At 41.8% G+C, this 22,038-nt stretch overlaps 1 protein-coding gene across 2 annotated transcripts in view; it reads right to left on the bottom strand.

The window, feature by feature from the left end:
• Positions 1-22,038, bottom strand: part of ADAMTS12 (ADAM metallopeptidase with thrombospondin type 1 motif, 12) — a 375,774-nt gene that overhangs the window by 43,296 nt on the left and 310,440 nt on the right. For both annotated transcript variants that reach the window (XM_011952570.1, XM_011952571.1), the window contains 3 exons: positions 20,651-20,777; positions 13,271-13,481; positions 390-1,508 (listed from right to left, as the gene is read on the bottom strand). In XM_011952570.1, the coding sequence (XP_011807960.1) occupies positions 390-1,508; positions 13,271-13,481; positions 20,651-20,777 (1,457 nt within the window). The remainder of the gene's footprint in view (positions 1-389; positions 1,509-13,270; positions 13,482-20,650; positions 20,778-22,038) is intronic.

Raw genomic sequence — 22,038 nt, forward strand, 5'->3', positions numbered from 1 at the left:
TTGTGTCCCTGACCTCAAAACAGATTTCTTAAAGATGGGGACTGCATGATGATTTCAAAGGGCTGCACAGACATTATTCTGTGTGATATACACAACATCCCTATGAAATGTACAAGGCAGGAACTCTCGTTTGGTTGTGGCAGGTAGAACCAGATTAAAAGCTAGACAATATATCTATAAAACTTCACAAGTTATATAATTTATATAATTTTTTTTTTCCATTTGGAGAGTTAGGGGGGTAAGGAGGGAGGTGAGGGCATGGTCTGACTGCTTCCTTTTGTTTTCACAGAATATATTTTAATGCAAGTTCATTTTGAAATTTTCACATGAATTTAACACTCCTAGCTTTTTTCCATGTAACACCAGGCCTTGGGTAGGAAGTGTCTTACCTCGCTCCAGTTTCCGACGATCCAGTGTGCAGAGCCGTGGTCGTTTGTGAGCTGCTTGTAATTGGAGGCATTCAGCAAAAAGCCCTCGGCAATCAGACTTGTTGCATCCTCCTCAGTCAGGACTGGTTCAGTACTTTCTGTTTGATTCATGTCGTTTGGAAGTTTCAGATGGTTATGGTTTGCTGTCTTTCCTGAGGGTTCTGGCTGGTGGTCTCCTCCCAGAGGGAGTAGAGTGTCAGCTGGCTTTTCAGTAACCCTCCCCTCAACTCTGGGTGTCCCAGTTTTGGGAGTACTGGGCCTTTGGCTGGGGAGCAGTCCTTCCATCACTGTGCTGAAGGGTGGCCACGGGGACTCTCCACTGAGATCTGGTGTCAGTGGAGGTGCAAGTGGCATTTCTGTACTTTCCACTGGAGCGTCATTTCCAGGTACTCTGATCTTGGTCCATATTACAGGGTTGCTTTCATCTTTGCCCTCAGGCTGTTCCCTGTCTTCCCCTGAGCCACTGTGAATCTCCATTTCTGGACCTTTGGTCAAAGTATTGTAAAATGGAGTCACAGGCCAAGTCATAGGGTTGCGGGAAGATGACAAGTCAGAACCACTTGTTGTAGCTACAAGGCCTCCCTCCCAGGTAGGACCAGCATCTGAACTGGAAACATTTTCCTCACTTGGCTGAATGCTCACGGATTGGGAAGTGAGGATGGGCTGAGAAGTGCTTCCAGTGGAAATGAGATAGTGAGAGCTCAGCTCAGGTTGGGTTGAGCTATCTTGCCACTGTTTCCCACCCATGTCTCCTTCTTTGGAGGCTGTGGTAGGACAAGGGCTGCTGATTGCTGCAGGGCTTGTGCTCATAGACTCAGGCCCTATGGGTGTGGTCAGCATTCTGGGCCTGGATGTAGGTAGAGGGACGGGCTTTACGGGGTCCTGCTCAGGTGTTGGTGGGTTTTTTCCATTGGAAATAGTGCCTTTGTTGGGTTTCAGACCTCTCCGGCTGGACGGGCATTGCTGGAGGCCACACAGAGCCCGGCTGTTGGGTTTCCTTGTCACATCGCAAGGTTCATCATGGTTCTTGGCACATGTGACACTGCGAATCCGCACTCCACCACCACAGGAAACAGAACACTAGAAGAGAGAAACAGCTGTTAGCCTGGTGAGAGAAGATGCTTTTGTTCTCACAGTCAGGTCTATAACAGATCAAAACAGGCCTGATGGAAACTGAACTATGCAGCTAAAATTGTCTGCTATCTCTACATTTGGTTTCTGTGCTCTTTCATTTTTCCATAGAAATATGTATATCCTGGAGACCAGCTGGGACTCAGTCTCAGCCATTTATTCTTCACAAACTGAAAATGTAAACCATGATGTAGTCAAACTGCAGTCCCTTTGGGCTGTGAACCGTGGATGGTGGGATCCACAATGAGTGCAATGGTTTACTCAAGTCACCAAACCTTTTAAAGAGCTAGTAAGTCACATTGTCTCTTTTCTGGGATTGTGATTTTATTAAATTAATGTATAATGTGTGCATATTCTCTGGAATATGAAATTTGGTATAAGGAACATTTCCCTTTATATTTAGAAAGCAACCATCACAACTCACACATTTTCTCCAGGTACCTTAAGCTCCATTTTCACTTGCCTGTGGCAGGTGGAATCAGATTAAAAGCTAGATAATCACCATACTCACACAGGTGCATAGATCCAAGACCTACTCTAAAATTTAAAGGTACATAGTTAATCAAAGGTAGGAAATAGCCCTTCCCAAGGAGTTAGGTGAATCCCTTAGCATGGCACTGAGGTATACACTGGGGTACTGGTAGGGCCCCCTCCCCAATGTTCCCTCCATATTCTGTATGCCACGCTGAAGCCCAAGCAGCTAGACTGCCTTTGGGGGAATCCTAATGGAACAGGCCTTCCTCAGGATACATGGTAAAGAATGTTCATTGCATCAATTTCAACACATGTGGATGGCAGATACGGAATTGCTATAAAACATGAAATGTCTAAATATTTTGAAAAATCCATACTTTTACCAAACAGTTCCATTTTTAGCTTCTCTTTCCAATGGCATTTGAAGTCAACCACCAAACAGTTGGCACTTGAACACAGACCACCCAGGGGTCTTCTCTGGTCATTTTACATTTCTCTGTCATGTATCCCTGACCTCAAAGCAGGTTTCTTAAGGATGGGGACTGCATAATGATTTCAGAGGGCTGCACAGAATTATTCTGTGTGACATACACGACGTCCCTATGAGACGTACAAGGAAGGAACTGTTATTCTGCCTTCCACAAGCGAGTAACCTGAGACCCAGGAACTCACTTGAAAGGCAGCAAGTCCATTGTAGAATAAGCATTAGCTTTATTTATTTATTTATTTTTTATTTTATTTTATTTTATTTTTGAGACAGAGTCTCGCTCTGTCACCCAGGCTGGAGTGCAGTGGCGCCATCTCGGCTCACTGCAAGCTCTGTCTTCCGTGTTCACACCATTCTCCTGCCTCAGCCTACCGAGTAGGTGGGACTACAGGCGCCTGCCACCACACCCGGCTAATTTTTTGTATTTTTAGTAGAGACGGGGTTTCACCGTGTTAGCCAGGATGGTCTCAATCTCCTGAGCTCATGATCCTCCTACCTCGGCCTCCCAAAGTGCTGGGATTACAGGCGTGAGTCATCGTGTGCAGCCAGCATTAGATTTATTTTTACCCCCATCCCCAAACCTAGCGCAACACACTGTACAAGTAGCTGTCCATGGAGTTCACTCAGTGACTTTTGATTTATGAAAAGCTACCCAAAGGCAGGAACTGTTTTTTATTCGTAATGGAATTCCAGGATAGTTCTGACGACACAGTGATCACCTTGTACATATTAATTAAGTGACTCTTTTACCTGAAAAAAAAATCAGGAATGGAAAAATTCTCACTCATGAGCTTCTGCATTTAGTTTAAGGTCCTTGCCTTCTCAAGTTCTATTTTCAATTTCCTCTAACTAGGAACATAATATTGACAGAGAAAACTTCTCCTTTATTTTGTTTCAATCAAACGTAATCACTCACTGATGTATAACGGCTCTGTGAAATCAGCTCTTCTGAAAAGCAGGAGATGCTGTGAGCACAGGAGAATGTACAGCTGAAGGAGTGTCCAGCTGTGGATTTGAACCCAACCAGTGAAGCTGTTGACTTAAGATGTCCACAAAATATTAAAACAAGTTGCTCCAAGATGGAACTTTCAGGTTTGTTTTGAAATAATAATAAAAATAATTTGGGCAGAAATGATGCTTAATGCACACTCATTTCCTACCAAAGTGGTGGCTACCAACTGCAAGCATCGGAGACCAACATGGAGGGAACAGTCTCTTCTGGCATGGTCCATGCCTCACTTCTCCCTGGACCTGGAAAGGGAAGGCAGGAGGTATTTATCTTCCTGATGTGCTGCATTGTTTCTTCCCTTCTTGTGTAGGAGGATACTCTGTGCTCCATCTATTTTAGTCATGTGGAGTCCCTCTCCATTTGTTACATTCTAATCTGAACTTGTTGGATTTTCAAATCCCCACTTTGTAAAATTTATCAGTTTTGTATGTGTGAACACATTTCCATGCTGGCTGCCTCAGGCAGGCTCAGTCTTGAGAGCTGACTGATAACTGAGATCCCAGCTACTGCCAACTCTTCTCAGGCAGCAGGTGACCTTCTTTTGGCTTTCCTTTCCATGAAGTATTAGACTAGATAGTAACATAATAGGAAATGCTTCTATTTTTCTTTTCTTTCTCTTCTTTCTCTTTCTCTTTTTGGTTTGTTTTGACTTGAAATGTTGCTAATATCTCTAAAGAAGTTAGCTTTACTTGTACACTTTTACAAAAATTCTTAAAATGCAAAATTATAGGGGCATATCCCCTCCATCTCCCCAGTGAACTATGAAGTAAAACAAACAAACAAACAAACAAAAAACTATAAAACCTCTGAGAAATAGCTTAAATTCCCTGATCTATCACAGTAACTCCCTGCGCGATTCAGTGACTAAGTCAGCTTGCTCACCTGGAAACAGAGACAGCAGCACCTACCTTTGCAGGCTACTGTGCGGATTATGTTCAACAACAGGCTTAACAGAGGTGGTGTAATATATGAAGACAATTAGTGATTGAAAGCTATTGTTATCACTGTTCTAATAATGATGCTGATAATAATAATAGTGATCACAACAAAACGCTTGGAGTTCCCCAATTTCCACTGCCCTTGTGGGTGACACACAGAACTGTCTCATCAGGGAGGTGTGAAGTGAGCAGCTGTCTTGGTGAGGTGGGTGCAGGCACACGCCTACAAGATACTGTGGAGACCCACACACCCCCTAATGGTTTACTGCTGGATGTTTTTAGATTCAGATTTCCTAAAGCTAACAGATGGATATGTGGTTTTCAAATCTACAAATAACAAGAACTAAGTAATCTTACTGATGGTGTGAATTTGCTCAACCTAAAAGAGTAAGGCAGGAGTAAAGAATAGCTACTGTATTAGTTTGTTTTCATGCTGCTATAAAGAAATACCAAGATGGGGAAATTTATAAAGGAAAAAGGTTTAATTGACTCACAGTTCTGCATAGATGGGGAAGCCTCAGGAAACTTACAATCATGGTAGAAGAGGAAGCAAACACGTCCTTCTTCACATGGTGACAGGAGACAGAAGTGCAGAGTGAAGAGGGGGAAAGCCCCTTATAAAACCATCAGATCTCAAGGGAACTCACTGTCACAAGAACAGCATGGGGGAACTGCTCCCATGATCCAATCATTCCCCATGAGGTCCCTCCCTCAACACATGGGGATTACAATTTTGATTACCAGTCAAAATGAGATTTGGTTGGGGACACAGAGACAGACCATTTCAGCTATCTAGCTGGTTGCTGAGTTAAAATACATTAGATTTTAATATTTTGAAACAGAAGATGGTTCTTGAAGAGGAGTTCCAAGTAGCAGCCTAACGGTTACATGTGGCCCACTCACATGTATTCTTTGACTTGCTCAATCTTAAAACCCACCAATCTACCAACCAACCAACCAACAAAACACAAAAACCAAAATAGTAGCCAACATTTTAAAAATTAGAAATTTTATGTTAACAAAATTCCTGATTTTTAACTTCTCTTGGAAAAGCTGATGATCTCATCTATAGTTCTCATTCCCAAATAGCAACCCAAAACCTGATTAATGAAGGCCTGGGATCTGGGAGTTTATACGTCCCTCAGTGCACCAACCTTTCATCCACATCTACTTTTCTTAGCCAGCAGATGCTGAATCTTCCAAATAACCCACGATTGCCATTCCTTAGTTCTGGGGCACAGTATGCCCAGCTGGACAGTATTAGCTGTCTGCCAAGCTTATTGGGCCTCAATACGAACTTGCCTTTTCTCCTAGTCACTGTAGAACAGGCATTGCTGCTTTGTATTCAACTCCACGCTTCTTCCAGTACATCTTCCAACTGTGTTAATCTCCTCAGGAACTGTCAAGCTCTACAGATGAGATAAATGCAGTACACGACACCACACTCCAAACCCATCTCAATTGGTAGTTTCAGAATTCTCCAAAACAACATCAGCTATGATTATCGTATGCCCTTACCTCGTAATTTTGAACCCTGGACTATGCAAGCAGCATGTCAAACTGTTAACCTGCTCTCTGGGAGTCATTTTGCCCTCACTTGTCACCATCCTGGATACAGGCTTCTTGTGGGGGAACCCACTGAGAAAGGGGTTTGCTGCCAAATTTATCCACTCCACCAAACTGTGGTCCACTGTTGGGGTGAGGAGGCTCACAACTAGCACTGAGCTGTAGTGCTGAGAAAGAGTTTATTTGAAAACACAGTCGGAGTTTATCAGAGGGTTTGGGCTAAAGGGCTGAGTAGAGAAACAGTGAATACTTTGGGCATTAAAACATTGAATGCACAATCTCAGAAATTTATAAATGAATAATTAGCTCTCATACAAACACCAGCTTTGAAAACAAGCTAAAACACATAGGTATCTGTTTTGGGTTGAATTGTGTCCCTCTCAAAAAAGATACGTCAAAATCTCAACACCCCCAATCTCAGAATTTGATCTTATTTGGAGAAAGGATCTTTAAAAAGGTAATCAAGTTACAAGAAGGTCATTAGGTTGGGCCTAATGGTATCCATATCAAAAGGGGAATCTGAACACAGAGATCACAGGCAGGTAGAATGTCATCTGAAGATGAAGGCAGAGGTTGGAGTGATGTATTTACAAGCCAATGAGCACCAAAGATTGACATCAAACCACCAGAAGCTGGGAGAAAGGCATGGAACAAATCGCCCTCCCAGCTTTCAGAAGGAATTCACTTTGCCAACACCTTGACCTTGATTTTGTAGCTTCTGCAGATGTGAGACAATAAATTCCTGTTATTTAATCTGCCCAGTTTGTGGTACTTCATTAGGGCAGCCCTCGGGAACTGAGACAGTAGCCTAGGTAATTAAAACAAATCAGACCTGATGAGGACAATCAACATAGCTCTCAGCTGGTTTTTTGTGAGTAGTTGTTGCAAAAAGAGGTGCCCATATCTGTTCTCCACAAACCCTGGCCAAGGACAGGCTACTGATGCCTGGGAAGAACTGAGATGTTGACACTAATGACACTCCACACCAAAAGAGGGAGTGACAAGGTCAGAATATCAGGTGACCAGCCCCACAGGAGTGCCTGGAACTGGGGAATCCAGAGGGTCAGCGACTCTCAAAAATGCCCTTATCCCTCCATGCTCTCTCTTCCTTCGGGTGGCAGGGACTTCACATGAGTCTAGCTTTGCTTCCCACTTAGCAATAGACATAGCATTGCCTTTTGAGCCACGCCTTCTGTCCCAAGAGCCAGAGACAGCTCATTTGCGAACATCGGCATTCGGTCTATTTGGTTACTCTGCATTCCAACACCCCTGTGATGAGCTTTGTACTATATCGATTCTCAGTACCTTGGTTAAGTGAATGTTTTGTTTGTGTGTTTTTGTCAGGCACAGGAAGGGTCGGTTAAAGATCTTCCTAGACTCTGGGTGTGTCTGCTTTTAAAGCCTCCACCAATGTCCTGTCAAATATATTCAAATGTATTTCTTGTCTCAAGTAAAATGTAACTTTTGCTATAAAAAGAAATTTGAAATTTTTTTTTCCATTTCACTTTTTAAAAATGTTTATGGGTACATAGTAGGTATATATATTTATGGGGTACATGAGATGTTTTGATGCCGGCATGCAATGTGAAATAAGCACATCATAGAGAATGGGGTATCCATCCCCTCAAGCTTTTATCCTTCCAGTTACAAACAATCTAATTATACCCTTTAAGTTATTTTAAGATGTGTAATTAAGTTATTATTAACTATAGTCATCTCATTGTGCTATCAAATAGTAGGTCTTATTCATTCTTTCTATTATTTTTGTACCCATTAATCATCCCCACCTTCCCTGCAAACTCTCACTACTGTTTCTAGCCTTTAGTAACCATCCTTTCACTCTCTATGTCCGTAAGTTCAATTGTTTTGATGTTTAGAGTCCTAAAATAAGTGAGAACATGCAATATTTCTCTTTCTGTGCCTGGCTTATTTCACTTCGCATAATGATCTTCAGTTTATCCACGTTGTTGCAAATGACTGAATCTTATTCATTTCTGTGGCTGAATAGTACTCCATCATGTATATGTACCACCTTTTCTTTATCTGTTCATCTGTTGAGGGACACTTAGGTTGTTTCCAAATCTTAGCTATTGTAAACAGTGCTGCAACAAACATAGGAGTGCAGATATCTCTTTGATAGACTGGTTTCCTTTCTTTTTGGTATATACCCAGCAGTGGGATTGCTGGATTACGTGGTAGCTTAACTTTTACCTTTTTGAGGAGCCTCCAAACTGTTCTCCACAGTGGTTAAACTATTTACATTCCTACCAACAGTGTACGAGGGCTCCCTTTTCTCCACATCCTCACCGGCATTTGTTTTTGCCGTCTTTTGGATGTAAGCCATTTTAACTGGGGTAAAAATGGTATCTCATTATAGTTTTGATATGCATTTCTCTGATGATAATGATGTTGAGCACATTTTCATATGCCTGTTTGCCACGAGTATGCCTTCTTTGGAGAAATGTCTATTCAAATCTTTTGCGAAAGGCTGTATCTTTTTCCTGCGCTTTTGAAGTTATTCAGGGACGGTAACATTTAATTTTGGGGAGGCTCTGATTTCTCAGCAATCGTTAGGCACAGTCTGAAATTCCAACAGAATGAGAAAAGCCAGCCTGCAAATCATTTCCAAACACAAAACATTTCTTATGAATACTAAAAACTGTCATATTGCTACATTTTGCAGATATCTGAGATGTAGTATGGCAAAGTATACATTCAGAGTAGACGCTGTGCTGCCTGCACTCAAATCCTGGCTCCATGTGACTTTGGACAAATTTCTAAATGTTTCTATGCCTCAGTTTCTTCACTTGTATTAATAAAATGGGGCTCAATAAGTCATGGTGAAGATTAAATGTGCTAATACCCATAAAAGTACTTAATAGATACATACATAATACATAGTAATAATGCATACAAAATGCTTGGTATGTATTTGCTATTAATATGTAATTAAATATTGATTTCTGATTTTGCGGGGTCCTTTTGTTTTTATAGAAGCAATGCATGAGGTTTTTTTTTTCAGGTCTCAAATAGTTGTGCAGGCCCTTGAAAAATCTGTAGGCCAGAAGCACTGCACTTACAGTGTTTCATGCATAAAATGAATGAGCTCCTTGAGCTCAGGGAGGGGATAGGTGAAAACTTACGGGGCCACAGATCAGTTCCTTCAGCACATTTGGGTACAACTGATTGAACAAGGTTTGCAAAATCAGATTAGCATGGAAAATAGACTTTTGTCTTCTTGTCTGATAATAATTTAGTGAACACTTACTATTTACCAGGCACTATGCTGTGTTTGCATGAATTATCTTCTTCAATTCTTACAATAATCCTATGTTTCTCAATGACAACAGGCTAGGAGAGAATTAACACTGGCTCAAGGCCACACAATTAGAGATTGCCAGGGCTGGAAAACCTAGAAAAATTATCACCCATCATTACATTAGTCTAATTAGTAGGAGAAATAACATGTTGGTTTATAGTTGAGGAAACTGAGGTCCTATAAGGAAAAATCATTTTCCTAAGACTGTATAACATACAATACAAGTTTATGCAGTACAAGACCAGAACTAAGATGGTTCTCTGCGATCTCAGCCAGGACTCTTCCTACTTCCCTTTCTGCCAAGGATACACTAATCAAACATTTATTAAGTACATGGTGGTTATCCATGCATCCATCCATCCATCCATCCATCATCCATCCATCCATCCATCCATCATCCATCCATCCATCTATCCATCCATCCATCATCCATCCATCCATCCATCCAAGGAAAAAGATGGCACAGCTTTTTACAAAGTATCTGACTGAATCATTCTCTAGTTATATCCTTGGAGTCATTATTATAAATCTCATATAATTTTGGCAAGTTATTTTAAAGCTCTCGTTGGGGGTACCATGGGTGTCTCTTGAAGAAGAGGTACCCTTCCATCTATCAGATAGAAAGAATTATGGAACCCACTGGGCTGCCCTTGTTGCCCTGGTTGTCTGGATGCACTGGGTTAAACTGAAAGCTTCATCAAAATAACCCTATTATTCTCAGGTTTAGTATGTTGCTCTCTGCTCCCAGGCATGGCTACAACTTCCAGTTTACCACTTCAATGTCCACAGCCCTTTTATTGTAAACTGCCTGAAATATCTTTGGAAAGGAAAACTGTATAAATAAACACACACATCCTGGCTTCTGGAGCGTTCTGTTTGGCACACATACACATTTGAACCCAGGAAGCCATGCTCTAGGGACTGTGCCCTTCACTACTAGACTGGCTGCCTCTCACAAGGCATGCCCCTGAAATGGTGTATCTGGGAAGCAAGAGAGCCACAATAACTTTGATACCTGGTCTCTATTTACAATAAATAGAGTTCCCTTCTTTACCCTCCAAGTCCACAAAGTAGGGTGGGCAAAACCAGGATAAGATTCTTGGTAAAACCTGAGATTGGAGGTGGGAGTCAGGTATCTAGAACATAAGCTTAGAGAAAAGGGGCTGGTCACAGGGGGCAGAAAAGCCTGCCTGGGGCAGCAGGGGAGAGAACTCCCCTTTCTGATTCCTGCTGGAACAGGGAGGAGTGTACTGACCTGGCATGGCTGGGCCCACTCTTCCCTTACTGCTTGAGTTGGTGGAGTGCTTTGATAGGGAAGGGAGCTCATGAATGTACTTTCTCTTTCTTCTCTCTTAGGTAAACCCAGAGAAGGCCATTTTATATCAATCTAGAAGGCTGTCAGTTCTTGGGCCTTTTGGATCAGTAAACTTACAGTTTTAGACCATCCACGGTGACCCAAATGACACAGTGCAGACCAAATGATGGCTGGAGCACTATCCTGCTTCAAATAATGTTGGTCTCCAGACAAAATCTAGACAATAAATACTGCCTGCCAAGAATCGCTATGTCATCTCTCTTTAAAAAAAGTATCTGGGCATAGTTAGAATGTCAAAGACATTTCATCATACTCCAGCAAAGTTCATTAGAAGGTTATTAGTAAGACAGCAGAGAGAAGAAAGGAAGACCCGTTTGATGAATATTTTGATACTGATTTAACTAAAAGCACTCCAATGACATCTTCTGAATGATGGCATTGGCCCAGCCTTTCTGCTCAGCTCTGTCAAGTGGAAGCTAGAAACTGTCCGTGTGTGGTCTGTTGACTATGCAATGGCTGCATATGGAACCACAGACCTGAGTGCTTCTTACATCATGCCAACTTTTTGGTCTCTTGTTCTCCAGTTAAGACAGGTTACTACGCTTCCCATAAACACGAACACAATAAGAACTCCTCAGCCAAATCTGTAATTGCAGTCCTCTGAAAAAGCATTAAGATGTTGGCAATTAGTAAATTCTACATGACAAGAATTATTAACAGTTTTGGATGCAGCCAACACATTTTTGGTAAACAGATTTAATAGGCCAGTCACAATACTCTATTCAGCCTTATTTTGACAACACTGTAATTTACAGAAACCTAGGTTGTGGTGGACTAATAAGGCAGGACAGCAAAATGCTGTGATTATACTCCTCCAGGAACAGCAAAAAGAATGTTTGGTTTATCACTGATGTGTGTACATACATTGGTGAGTGAATCAGTAATATACCCATATTTGTATGTAGGTATATTTCTTTACATGCATACCTTTGTCCTTCCTTTCCTTTCTTTCCTTTTTTCTTTTTCTTTTCTGGATCCTATCTCTCCCACTGGATGGAAGTTCTTACCATCTAGGGACCATACTTTCTGTTTCTTTTCTTTTTTTTTTTTTAATTTCACCTAGACGCCCAAGACAACATCCTGTACAGATTCAGAAGGTAAATAAACCTAAACTGTGACATAAGCTAATAAAAGGGAGTCTTGGAAATAAGGTTTCGTCAAAGCTGCTGTATTTAAATGAATGTTTTGCTTTCAAATAGGTATCTTCAGAGATGGTACCTCTGCTTACACACAGTTTAGAATTCTTCTTTCAGAGCAGGTGCAAAGCAATCTGTCACATATTTATAATCAAATATTTTTTAAACACAAAAATTTTGATCACATTATTCATTTATCCATCAGGCCCCATTCTAATCGACTTTCTGTGGCATTCTCCTGAATCAGACATTCTCCATTTTCTCCCGAGTCCTCATAGGAGTTCCTAAAATATCCTGAGCAATGGTGGCATTATTGTTATTATTATTTTGAGACAGAGTCTCACTTTCTCAACCAGGCTGGAGTACAGTGTCATGATATCAGTTCACTACAGTCTCGATCTCCCAGGCTCAAGTGATCCTCCTGCCTCAGCCCCACCAAGTAGCTGGGACTACAGGCATGCCACCATGCCAAGCTAATTGTATTTTCAATAGAGATGGGGTTTCATCATGTTGCTTAGGCTGGTCTCAAACTCCTAAGCTCAAGGGATCCTCCTGCCTCGGCCTCTGAAAGTGCTGGGATTACAGGTGCCTGGCCAGTGGTAGCATTATTATGGAAGCATATGGCTATTCAAGGAAGCTCATAAGATAAAGTCAGCATCCATCTCTAAACACTGGCCTGTTAATTTTTAAAAAACATGTACTTTATAGTTATTCCTTACACTGAACTGCATATAGGGAAGCAGAGCTAAGGCCCTTGGAGGCTTTGGGGCCCTCCACTAATAACTGGGAACATGACAAGGCCTGACAAAACCAGATGCCAAAGTGACCCAAAGAAAATTAAAGCCTGGGAGAGCTTTTCACAACCTTCCAGCTTACTGATTTTCAATTATAGTCAGATAATTAGATCAAATTAATTTGGGGAAAATGCAACATTCATCTGAACTTATGTGTCTGATAATAGATGTTATAAACCTTGGTCTGGTTTGGCCTTGACACATGGTGAACAGACGGATAATTTGAGGGGATTTTTCTTTGTGTCAAGTGACACTCTTTTGGTTTGGGTTTACTATAGTGATGTGCTGGTCAATGTTTTATAAATCACTTTTGGGGCGCGTGGGAGGTCCCTGATCTGCTACCAATGGTTTAACAACAGGCCCGGCCAAGCTTCTGATTTATTAATTAGTCGTTATGATCCTGTACTGGCGGGGTGGAATCTACCTCACCCCTGTCAGGTAGTAAGCTGACCATTGAGCAAGTGAGAGCAAGATCCCGTATGAATGGAAAATGAGCAGGCCAGGGATATTTTGCAATTTTACCTAGGGTCACCTCGGATTGGATAATGAGAAGTAAGGCAGGGGCTGATGAAGCTTGAATAATGCCAGTTTCCCCTCTGAGCCCTGAGCTCACCTCACTCCAGTTGCCCACTGTCCAGTCCGAGGGGCACAGGATGTCTCTGTTACAGGAAAGGAGGGTCTTGGGCTTCAGCAGGTGCTGGCAGTCTGTGGGCGGGAGAGCCTGCTCGTCAGAGCCCATGGTCTGGATGCACAGCACGGTTCGCTTCTTCTCCCCGTGGGGCCCGCATGTCGCGGAGCATGCTTCCCACTCCCCTGCCCACCACCTGCAGACAAACATGGACATGTGAGAGAAGATCGCCAACGTAAGCATACATTCCATTCAACCACTGAGAAAGCAGGGGCAGAAATGCAGATCACAGGGCTGGGAGGGCCATGCAGACACAACGTGCTGCAGACAGGGCCCCGGTGTCTTCAATCATAACTCCAGAGCTCAGCAGAGTGCCTGGCATAAGCAGTTGCTAAATACGCATGTTTTTGAATTAGAAAAAAATATATTTGCATGCCCTCTCTTTTCAGTAAGAAAACTGAGGTCCAGGGTTCTGCTGTGCAACTTTAAGCAAGTTTAAGTCTCACTTTCTCATCTATTCAATGGGTGTAAAAATATATGAGCGTTGTTGCGCATTAAATGAAAGACCAGTTCATGTCAAGTGTATAGTACAGAGCCTGACATATAACAAGAACTCAAGCATTTGTTATGATTTGTTATTATTTTGACCGTGCTATTGAGTAAAAGAGTCCAATTAGACTCTAGGTCTCCTGGCTCTTAATTGAATGTAAAGTAGGCACTTTAACATAAATTTTTAAATTATTTAGGAGGTGATCAATTAGGGACATTGCCTTTATTTTTTTCCCTACCTCCTGAAGTCTACTTGTTAATATTTTCACTGCTCCCTTTGATAAGAAATGAGTAGAAAAAGAATAAACTTAAATGAAATCATTTTTTACTCAAGAATCTAGGATGTGGGCCCACTGGTTACACAGAAGTAGCTTTTGAAAATGGCAGGGAGCCATCTCTTGTCCTTCTTCTCCATTATTGTGCAAATCTTCCCCAGCACCGAAGATAGAACAGGTGTCTTCACTCAGTGTGGTTTGGGTCCATTATTGTTCCTCTGTACAGCCCACTTTTCCATCCCTTCATATATAGTAACAAGTGGGACACTTTTATTTCTCATGGGAAAATAGTACACTGGGGGAAGTCCTTCATTCCTGACTTCAAGAAAGCCTCCTGACTTGAGACAGCATTGAATTTTGGTAATTTTGAAGATAAAACTTTGTACTTTTATTTACTAAATATTCAATTTATTTATGTATAATTTCTTTTGATTGTGATACTTTTAGTCTCAAGTTAAAAATATCAGAAGAAAGCAATTCCTCAATTCAATCATATTCTTCATTTAATAAGTAATTGAGATTACTTATTTAATCTTTGGTGTTTAACCTTAGTGGGTAAAGAACTAATAATATTGGAACAGTATGATGTGAAACCAATAAGTGCCCCACTGTATTAATCTAATTACTTTGTCCTACCTCAGGCTTTTCTAAAGGAGGTCAGGCCAAGAGAATCTATAAAATGCCATTCTGAAAAGGCCTTGGTCTGAGTTGATTGAAAGTTTAATTTATCTAAGTACTTGCTATAGGGCTTTCAGCTGTATCACTACAAAGTGATAATGGACGTTCTTGTTTTCTCTTCTTGGAGTTTTCTCTACAGTCCCTTAGGGAACATATTGCCTGTGATTTTGCTGTGGTCTGAATGTGTTCCCTAAAACATATGTGTTAGACACTTAATCCTCAATATAACAGTGTTGGGAGGTGAGGTCTGACGGGAGGTGTTTAGGTCGTGATGGCTTTACCATAATGAATGGATTAAGGTTACTTGAAAAAGGATTTGGGAGTAGTTTACTCCCTTTCACTCTTCTATATGAGGACACAAATGTTTGTCCTCTGTTGCCTTTCCTCCTTCAGCCTTATAAGGACGCAGCAAGAAGGCCCTCGCCAGATCAAATGCTAGTACCACGATCTTGGCCATCCAATCTCCAGAAATGTGAGAAATGTTTCTTTTGAAAAGAAATTTATTTTTTCTTTTTCTTTTTATAGAGAAGGGGTCTTGCTTTGTTGCCCAGGCTAGTCTCGAACTTCTGTGCTCAAGTGATCCTTCTGCCTTGGCCTCTCAAAGCTCTGGGATTACAGAGTGAGTCACCATACCTGGCCAAGAAATAAATTTGTTCTTTATAAATTACCCAGTCTGTGGTATTCTGGTACAGCAACACAAAATGGACTAAAACAGCTTAGTCTTACTCTCACAAGATTAAAGTGAAAACCATCTTCTTTTTTTTTCTTTTTTTTTTTTTTTTGCTGTAAAGGTCTTCCAGGCCCAGGGCTCAGGAGCCATGGTCCAGTTGTTCTCTGCTGTCCATCTCATTCTTTTGGGTGTTTGCCATAATCCCACCTCTTGTAGGAGATTTCTTTTTTTTTTTTCTTTTTTTGAGACGGAGTCTCACTCTGTGGCCCAGGCTGGACTGCAGTGGCCGGATCTCAGCTCACTACAAGCTCCACCTCCTGGGTTTACGCCATTCTCCCGCCTCAGCCTCCCGAGTAGCTGGGACTACAGGCGCCCGCCACCTCGCCCGGCTAGTTTTTTGTATTTTTTAGTAGGGACGGGGTTTCACTGTGTTAGCCAGGATGGTCTCGATCTCCTGACCTCGTGATCCGCCCGTCTCAGCCTCCCAAAGTGCTGGGATTACAGGCTTGAGCCGCCGCGCCCGGCCGAGATTTCTAATAGAATACTGTTTTTATATTTATGGAGGTTTTATGTTTTATCTAAATGTCTAAGAGTGCGTGCGTGTGTGTGTGTGTGTGTGTGTATGTGTATGTGTGTGTGCCTATGTTTGAGATCTTTGAAGAGCCTGTAGTTGTTCCGGAATTCTGTAAAAGTTTACTGTAGTTTGGATACGAGTCTTCTCTGAGATCAAGTAGAAGGGATGGGTTAGAGACCCTTTGAACCTTTCTTTTATTTTTAAAATAACCCCTCTTTTATCAGTAGCTTCTACCGATTCCCCTATCAGTATGTGCTCCAACAGCGCTGATCGCCAACAAACCAGGACACCTCACTCTTTCTAACCTTCATTACTCAGATAAATGAAAGTCCAAAACTGAATTTGTTAAACCCTTGCTGAGAATAGTAATTTACTTTAAGAAATCAATTTTTATAATTATAATCTTTCTTTGTACGAATCTTTTTCCTAATAGAATTTACATTCCAAAATCCAATTCAACTAAACATTTCACATTCTGACAAAACCAGGACTACAGTGCAAGCACTCTTACCTCCTGGTCCTGTGTACGCATTGTCTCCATATTCCCATTATATCCCATTCCTCCAGCCTCATTTTCCCTAGCTTTCTTGTCCCCTACATACGTCATGCTCAGTCCTTTTTCCCTCTTTCATGGGCTTTTTCCAGTCTCAATGATCTCATTCCTTTCATTTAGATCAGAAGGTCTCAATCAGCAGAGATTTCTGCAGCTTCCCTCCCCAGGGGACATGTGGGAATGTCCAAAGACATTTTTCATGATCACAAATCGGTGGTGACAGGGAAGGGGGGCGGGTTGCTATTGGCATCTAGTGGATACAGTCCAGGGATACTGCCACACCTCCTACATTGGCACGAGGCAGCCTCCCACAACAAAAAACTATCCAGCTCAAAGCGGCAATAGTGTTGAGGTTGAGAAACCTTGATTGAAGTCATATGCCATTATTCGGTGGACTGAAACCTACATATAGCTGCCAGAGTTAAAAAAAAATCACTGTCAGAGGTTTATTGAGTACTTTGGATATGCTAGGCACCACCACAGCTGTGGCCTAGCAGAGTTTTGCTTTTCTGAAAACCAAAGTTCAGAGAGAAGTCAGTAGGGAGAAGGGACTCAAATAACCTCTTTCTGGAATCAGATATATTAAATTTTTGAAGAATTTCTTTCTTGACAGCCTCCTCTCTCCTGGAACATGCTCTACAAGGCTTTCATCCTGAAAGCCATTGGCTATGTAATACATTTTTTTATGTTTAATCAAAAGTTTTTATTAAATCTTAAAAAAATCTGTCTCAAATACTCCTTTGGGGAAGAACACAGAATGTTGAAATTGGTTGTAAAAACAAGATATTACTGAAGAAAAAATAAGATTTTTTCTTATTTACTGAAGAAATTTCTTATTTACTGAAGATTTACTGAAGACATAAATAAGATTAAATCTTGCACAGGAAATTTTTTGGGAAAAGAAATGACAGGTCTCAGTGATGGGTATGAACTTTTCAGAGATCATGGAAATTAGGTGACAGAAGAAGATATTGCAGCTTGAAAGTCATATACAAGGAAACTAGTGAACTAAGCTTGCAAAAACAAATAATATTAGTTTATTATTTATTCTTAAAAAAGTAAATTGCCAGGCACGTGGGCTCATGCCTGTAATCCCAGCACTTGCAGAGGCTAAGGCGGGTGGATCACTTGAGGTCAGGAGTTTGAGATCAATGTGGCCAACATGGTGAAACCCAATCTCTACTAAAAATACAAAAATTAGCCAGATGTGGTGGTGTGCGCCTGTAATCTCAGCTACTCAGAAGGCTGGGGCAGGAGAATCGCTTGGACCTGGAGGCATGACTTAGGTTTGGAGTCAGCTTTTTCTGTGCATTCATAACATTTTTATTGTGTTTTAATGTGAGCGAAATAGTTTAAATGTAGGGTTCTAGCACTGAAACCTGGTTCTAGCACTGAAACCTGCTTGTCCTGAGATCCTAGGCAGCAGCATGGTGTAGCAGCACATACAGAGGCAGCAGAGCAGACAGATCTGGGTTCAAATCCCGACTCTAAAATTTGTAGCTAAGTGACCGAGGAAAATTTTTGTGAAGGCTTTAGAGTCTTCATTTGTATAATGAGCATAAATGTATCTACAAATTAGGGTTGCTTACAGGTTTAAATGATATGGTTATGTGGAAACAGCTTGAAAAATAGTGGGTTCTTAAAAAGTACTAGTTTTTAATACAGGAACAGAAAACCAAACACTTCATGTTCTCACTCATAAGTGAGAGTTGAACAATGAGAACACATGGACACAGGGATGGGAACATCACACACTGGGGCCTGTAGAGGGTTGGGGGACAAGGGGAGGGAGAGCATTAGGACAAATACCTAATGCATGCGGGGGTTAAAACCTAGATGCAGCAAACCACCATGGCACATGTACATCTATGGAACAAACCTGCACGTTCTGCACATGTATCCCAGAACTTGAAGTAAAATGTAAAAAAAGGCAGTGCTAGTTTTCTCTGCCGCTGTTTCCCCTAGGGTATGGCATCAAATTTCTCTGAACTTTTATCTCCTCATATACCACCTCAGAGTAATACCCATACCTTGTCTTATGACTATTTCATAAATATCTGTAGAAGCTAAAATGCAATCATAAATAAAAAGGACTTTTGTAAATTGGCCATTGATATGGTTTGGCTGTGTCCCCTCCCAAATCTCAGCTTGAATTGTAGCTCCCATAATTCCCACACATTGTGGGAGGGACCCGGTGGGAGATAATTGAATCACGGGGCAGATTGCCCCATACTGTTCTCGTGCTACTGAATAAGTCTCACAAGATTTGCTGGCTTTATTAGGGCAAACCCCTTTCACTTGGCTCTCATTCTGTCTTGTCTGTAGCCATGTAAGATATGCTTTTCGCCTTCTGCCATGACTGTGAGGCCTCCCCAGCCGCTTAGAACTGTGAGTCCATGAAACTTCTTTTTCTTTGCAAATTATCCAGTCTCGGGTATGTCTTTATCAGCAGTGTGAGAACGGACCAATACCACCATTATATCTGAATGTTTCATGGAATTCTACTTAGCTTATCATATCCTACTTGAGAGTACATTTTCAGAAATTGAACCTGTAAGTATTATATTATGCCTAATTAACATTCTCAGGAGTCAAAAATCTCACAATTCATGAATTCTGTGGAGTAGTAGGCGATGGACTACTCTAAGAAAGGCTCTCTTTCCTGGCTCATTCTTCCCTGAGAAAGTAACATAACTGCAATTTCATATAAAACCTAGTGCTAGCCTTATCTCCCCTTGTCATTTCTAGTTCTTCCTGGCAAAAGAGCCACAGGAAGGAGCTAGAGCAAGGCGAGGTGATGACATAATGCTCTCCTGCTTCAGTAGTGGTGGGGTCCAGCTCCTACCTAGAAAAAGCCACAGAACAGAAGAGAAAATAAACCTCTCTCTGAGTTGAGAATACCCTGGCTTCTGGGTCCTGCTAGTTTGGACCGCTAAGAGACTGACATTGGTTTTTTGCAGACAAGACTCTTGTCTTGACTCTTCTTTCTAACCTAGTTCTTGGATATTTGTCACATTCTAGCTCTTCTTTAGAATCCGCCCTGTCACCTGTTTGATTTATGATACCAATGAGTCTCCCCCTTGTTTAAATGCCTCATAGTGTGTCTGTGTAGAACTGGGATGGACGCTTGCTGGACTCTGCAACATAAATACATCCCTGTTTAAGGTCGCCAGAGAATGAAGACACTTTCTGGAAATCAACCAATATTCCTTCCTTTCTTCCTCTTTCCTCTCCATCTTTCCCTCCTTCCTTTCTTCTTCTCCTTCTTCCTCCTTTTTCTTTTTCCTTTCTTTTTTCTCTCTCTCTTTTTAAACATAAGCCTAGCATAATAACATCCCAACTACCTTCTAGGATCCCAATCTCTTGAACCAATGTGGTTAGCAATACCCTGAATATTGCTGAATATCTCTATAACAGTGACTATCAACTGAGGATGGTTTTACCCTGTAGTGGATATCTGTCAACGTCTGCAGACATTTTTAGTTGTCATAGCCTGGATTGGGAGGGAGGGAGTTCTACCAGCATCTAAGTAAACACAGGCCAGTAATGCTGCTAAGCCTCCTGCAATTCACAAGGCAGTCCCCCACACAAAGAGTCAGCTAGCCCCACGTGTCAGTAATGTCGAAGTTGGGAAAACCTGCTCTCTGAGCCCCCTCTTCTGGGCAGCCTGAAGTACACGTGGGCACTGTGATTACAAGGTGCCAACATTTCGTCTGAAGGCTGGAGTTGCACTGGTAAAGCCCTTGGAAAAGACAACTCTATTAGTGAAACTACTTTTGTGTGATCCACTTAGCATTCTCTTCACCAATGCTTTGGCACTTAGTCTTGCCAAATAATTAAACAAAGAACACATCACCTTGTGAAAATACTGCTCTTGGGAGAATTATGTCCTCACAGCTTGCCACAGGCTCCAACAGCATAGCCACAGAAACCTCTAACAGCGTTCTTGTGTTTATCCAAATAACAAAGCCACACATTATTTCTTTATCAGCAAGCATTGGGTCACTCTTGAGTCAGACATCACTGTAGACAGACACACAGAGCTCCAGCTGTTAGCGATGGTTACCTGGGTGGACAAGCCTTTTCATAGCACTTCTTCTGTCTCCCATTGGGCTGTGTTTCTGGGTCACAGAATGTAGCTTTCACCATCCCACGGCCCTTCTTTATGCAATGGGCAGTCTGGCGGCGGATACCTGGGGGTCGGACAGAAAGATTCACATGTATTGAATCCTGAGCCCATATGCTCATGGTCAGGTGAGCTGCCTGACCATGTCAACGATCATGCTGATGGCTGATGGGAAAGTTGTTCAAAAGTTACTTGGTTTTTAAAGAAGGGATGAAGAATGGGGACCTCTTGTGATTCACCCTCATGCTGCAACTGGCAAGGGGAGGAGGAGAGCTTGCCTAGGAAAAACTGTAGGTCATAGAGGTAGGAGGTAAAGTCTGTTTCACAGATTACATTCCAGCCATGGAGACAACACTGACACACACATGCCAGATGGAAAACAAATGAGATTTAAATAATGAAAATAGGCTGGGCGCAGCGGCTCACACCTGTAATCCCAGCACTTTGGGAGGCAGAGGCAGGTGGATCACTTGAGGTCAGGAGTTCAAGACCAGCCTGGCCAACATTGTGAAATCCTGTCTCAACTAAAAATGCAAAAATTAGCCAAGCATGGTGGTGGGCTCCTGTCATCTCATCTACTCAGGAGGCTGAGGCAGGAGAATCGCTTGAACCCAGGAGGTGAATGGTGCAGTGAGCTGAGATCGTGCCACTGCACTCCAGCTTGGGCGACAGAGTGAGACTCCATCTCCAAAATACTCCTACTACTAATAATGAAAGTAGATGTCATCAACAGGTGTCATGAGGCAATTGCTACATTATTAGCTTAATTAAAGGATAGAAGAGACAGGTATCTTTATATTAGTTGAGGTCGGTAAACTCTTAGAGACTGAAATACAATTTAAAATAATGTTGTGAAGTTTGAGATGTTATGTTTTTTAAAATACAGGGATTTGATAGCAAGGATTGATAATCCTGCTGCCTTCAGAGACCAGATAGTTAGTGCAAGTAAGGGGACTCACACAGAGTCTATAGGCAAATGACGCCTTGTCCCAGGCATTGTTCTAAACTATGTGTATTTATATCATTAATATATTACCTGTTATCTATTATGATGTATAATAACCCAAACCTCTCAACAACCCAATGAGTTCAGCACCATCATTATCATTATCTGACAGGTGAAGAAACTGAGGCACAGCGAAGTCACAAAGGTTGAGAAAGGGAAAGGACCACTGACTTTGATAACTAGGACATCATTAGCAAGGGAATGTAGAGGAATGGCCAGAGTGTCATGAACTGAAGTGAAGGGGCAGTGAAGAAGTAACTCAGCATCTCCCTTGTACAGGCTAGTGCTTCAACGTGACATGTGAAATATTGGGTGACAATAC

This window comes from Colobus angolensis, unplaced genomic scaffold (assembly GCF_000951035.1).
Source record: "Colobus angolensis palliatus isolate OR3802 unplaced genomic scaffold, Cang.pa_1.0 Scaffold341, whole genome shotgun sequence".
Taxonomy (NCBI): Eukaryota; Metazoa; Chordata; class Mammalia; order Primates; family Cercopithecidae; genus Colobus; species Colobus angolensis.